Genomic DNA, 3,760 nt, shown 5'->3' with positions numbered 1-3,760 from the left:
AGATTGGGGGTGGGACCAAATAAAAGGTAAGAATAACGTGGGTGGGGGGGGATGGGAGGGCGGGGGGAGAACCGTTTCGGTGATGTCATATCGTCACCGCTACCGGCTCGGCCGAACTGGACCGAACCGGGAGGAACCCACCACTGAACCTGCCTCTACATTGCTGAATATATCCATATGCCTGTAAAAAAATGATTTTGTACAAATTATGTCTTTATTTTATCCTAAGTCTCGACACCTCTTATTTGAAGTGGATAATTGTGAAGTATTGTCAGTATAAGGAATAATTTTTGAGGTAAAATTCCTAAAGAATATGGTACTCCAAATTACAAATGTATTTTTTTCCATTCCCATCTATGACAAACTATGATTTATATAACCTTTTTTTCCTCGGTTGCTTTCCTACTTTAAAACTGTGCACCTGATGTATGTAAATTGTGGTTGTAAATCGAAGACTACTTGTATATTGCCTCCCCAAAAGTGAAACAATTTATCTGGAGCAGGTCCCAAAGGTATTTTTTCAGGAGGCAAATGGACTTTCTTGTTTTTTCCTTTTGAAGATGTTTTGCTTCTCATCCAAGAAGCTTCTTCAGCTCTGACGGGATAGTGGGGAATTGAAGAATTTATATTCCTTGCAGACAGCTGGTAATCTGCATCCTTTTAAAGGGTTGTTGAAGCACTTGGAGGTTTATCTGTCTCCTCAGGGTCACCTGATTAGTATTTCTGCTTCCTGTAGTCTGCATTTTTTTTTAGAATAGAATAGAATAGAATAGAATAGAATAGAATAGAATAGAATAGAATAGAATAGAATAGAATAGAATAGAATAGAATAGAATTCTTTATTGGCCAAATGTTATTGGACACACAGGGAATTTGTCTTGGTGCATATGCTCTCAGTGTACATAAAAGAAAAGATACATTCATCAAGAATCATAAGGTACAATACTTAATGATAGTCATAGAGTACAGATAAGCAATCAAATCATATTAGGAAACAGTCATTATAAATTGTACGGATACGAGCAACAACGTTGCAGTCACACAGTCATAAGTGGGAGGAGATGGGTGATAGGAACAATGAGAAGATTAATAGTAGTTCAGACTTAGTAAATAGTTTGACAGTGTTGAGGGAATTATTTGTTTAGCAGAGTGATGGCGTTCGGGAAAAAAATGTTCTTGTGTCTTGTTGTTCTGGTGTGCAGTGCTCTATAGCGTAGTTTTGAGGGTAGGAATTGAAACAGGAGTTGAAACATTTCTCTGGAAATCAATTCCTACTCCCACACCATTCAAAGGGTGTTCATCCCAACTCCACCTTTGGGACAACCATGACCTGGATGACTGAGAATCTCTAGACTTTTATCTGGACCAGGATTTTAGAAAAAGAGATTCAATTCAATATACTGTAAATATATTTGGAATTTAAGGTAATTACAATAATCTGGAAGTAACTTAAAGGTAACCCAGTACCAAGAGGTAGAGCATATAGAACATATAGAAAGAAAAAAAGAAAGACATAAAAACTGATAGTGCAGGTCACTTTGTGTCATCTGTAGCTAATTATCATCCTGCAGATTCTAAGGATTTATTTTCTTGGGGGAGGGGACATTATTCTTCCAAAGTAATAAATTCTAAACAAAAGAAACAATTCTGGGGGGAAATAATTAATGGAGAAATTTTTTTGAAGCTAGCAATTTGGTTGTAGATTAAAGCTTTATGGAAAGTTAGATGATCTGCAGCAAGTGATCTCAATGGATCACTTAATTGAAATGCCTGGGGAAGACTCTTGAGAGATACACATGTTTATTGTGGAGAATGTTAGTATTAGATTTAGTGATGGCTGGACATCTATGAGTTTGAAAATCACTTGTGGCAAGTAAGTTTCATAATGACATCAATCCTGTGTACAAAACAATATGTGTTTATTGGCAGGGTCTGTTTCAGACTTTAAAAGAGACTGATAGAATAGTTCTTGTAATCTATTTTCCCCCACAAGATGGAGCTTCTGGTAGCAAGATTGATAGCTGGACAAAACCTATTGGAAATGTGCTCCCTTCCTATACCAATCACTGTGAAAATTTCATTCATTAGATAAAAAGGGAGAGATAAAACAGTCCTAGTGATTTATTTTGGATTAGACTGTTGATTCTAGATGGAGTAAGGACACTTTGAATAATAAATTCGGGATTTCTAATTATAACTGATCCAGTGGAGAACACAATTGCATGGTTTCCTGCTTATGTTCTTATTTTTTGGATATTTGCTGAACTGAAAAAAAAAATGTTAGTTGCAGAGAAAGAAAATGAGACAGGCATCACAGAATTTATCTTCTTAGGTTTGGGAAATCCTGGTGAATTACAGCCTTTTCTTTTCATGCTTTTCTTGGTGATTTATCTTGTGACAGTAACTGGGAATCTTCTCATCATTGTGTTAGTTGTAGCTGACCAACATCTTCACAGCCCCATGTACTTCTTCCTGGGGAATTTGTCTTGTCTTGAAACTTGTTATTCCACAACTATCTTGCCAAAAATGCTGACTGCTTTGTTTACTGGAGACAGAACAATAACTGTAAGTTGTTGCCTAACCCAATATTTTTTCTTTGGCTGTTGCATAGCTATAGAAACATTTCTCCTGGCAGCAATGTCTTATGACCGTTACTTGGCAATATGCAGACCTTTATTTTATGCTTCTATTATGAACAGGAAGTTTTGTTTCCAGCTTATGGCTGGGGCTTGGATAAATGGTTTGATAGTTAATAGCACTGTTGTATTTCTGCTAGCCCAACTTTCTTTCTGTGGACCCAATATAATAGATCATTACATTTGTGACTTAACCCCATTGGAAAAAATGACTTGCAGGGACCCGACACTATTTAAACTCATTGTTCTTCTCTTGTCCTTCATTTTTACCATCCCTCCATTTTTACTGACCTTCTGTTCTTACATTTGCATCATTGGCAGCATCATAACAATTCAATCTACTATTGGAAGGCAAAAAGCTTTTTCAACCTGCTCATCTCATCTCATGGTGGTTTGTCTTTTTTACGGCACATTAATCATTGTCTATATGTTCCGAGATACCCCCACTATGAAGCATCTCAATAAAATTTTCTCTATTTTTTACACAATCCTAACTCCTCTGGCCAATCCTCTCATCTATACTTTAAGAAATAAAGAAGTTCATAAATCCTTAAGGCGAATTCTTATGAAATGTTCACTTGCTTTAAGAAAATATCCATAGAATTCTTCACTTGCTTTTGGTGATGAACGTAGTGCTAAAACAGATGCAAGCAAATTTTTGCAATCAAAGCTGCTAATCTAGATTTGAGGTTTCTTTTTCTTCTAGGACAGCAAGGAAACTGCTGGTGGGGGGTAATATTTACTGTCTATTCTCTCATGAAGTTTTATAATTGTTACATTGAACTTTACACATTGACTTCTCTTTTCAGTTTGGCAATAAATTTCTCAGATATCCAAAAATCAGCAATTTTGTGTTTCAGGATTGTAATATGAATTTGCCTGGATTAGCAAAATATAATTATTAATTTTGCAACAACAGCAAAAATAACGGTATATATACCATAAGTTTAACTAAATTTACACAAGAATTGTACCCCTGTCTACAATACAACATGCGTCATGGCAGATACAATGATCTACTCATTGGTTTTTAAGGGGGCTAAATGGTTATAAATTAGCAGATGTAAAAGAGGAGAGAAATCAACCTATTTCAATTTAAAAAAGCAACCATTTTGTACACTATA

General features: G+C 35.7%; 1 protein-coding gene across 1 annotated transcript; it reads left to right on the top strand.

Moving 5' to 3' along the window:
- The first annotated feature begins 2,277 nt into the window (after positions 1-2,277).
- Positions 2,278-3,237, top strand: LOC117668938 (olfactory receptor 5G9-like). Its single transcript, XM_034422989.1, has one exon. It carries the CDS (start codon positions 2,278-2,280, stop codon positions 3,235-3,237), a length of 960 nt encoding a protein of 319 aa, XP_034278880.1.
- The last annotated feature ends 523 nt before the right edge of the window (positions 3,238-3,760 follow it).

The sequence above is a fragment of the Pantherophis guttatus genome, chromosome 4 (assembly GCF_059756535.1).
Source record: "Pantherophis guttatus breed Tessera chromosome 4, ASM5975653v1, whole genome shotgun sequence".
Classification (NCBI taxonomy): Eukaryota; Metazoa; Chordata; class Lepidosauria; order Squamata; family Colubridae; genus Pantherophis; species Pantherophis guttatus.
This window is presented reverse-complemented; position numbering and strand designations above follow the sequence as displayed.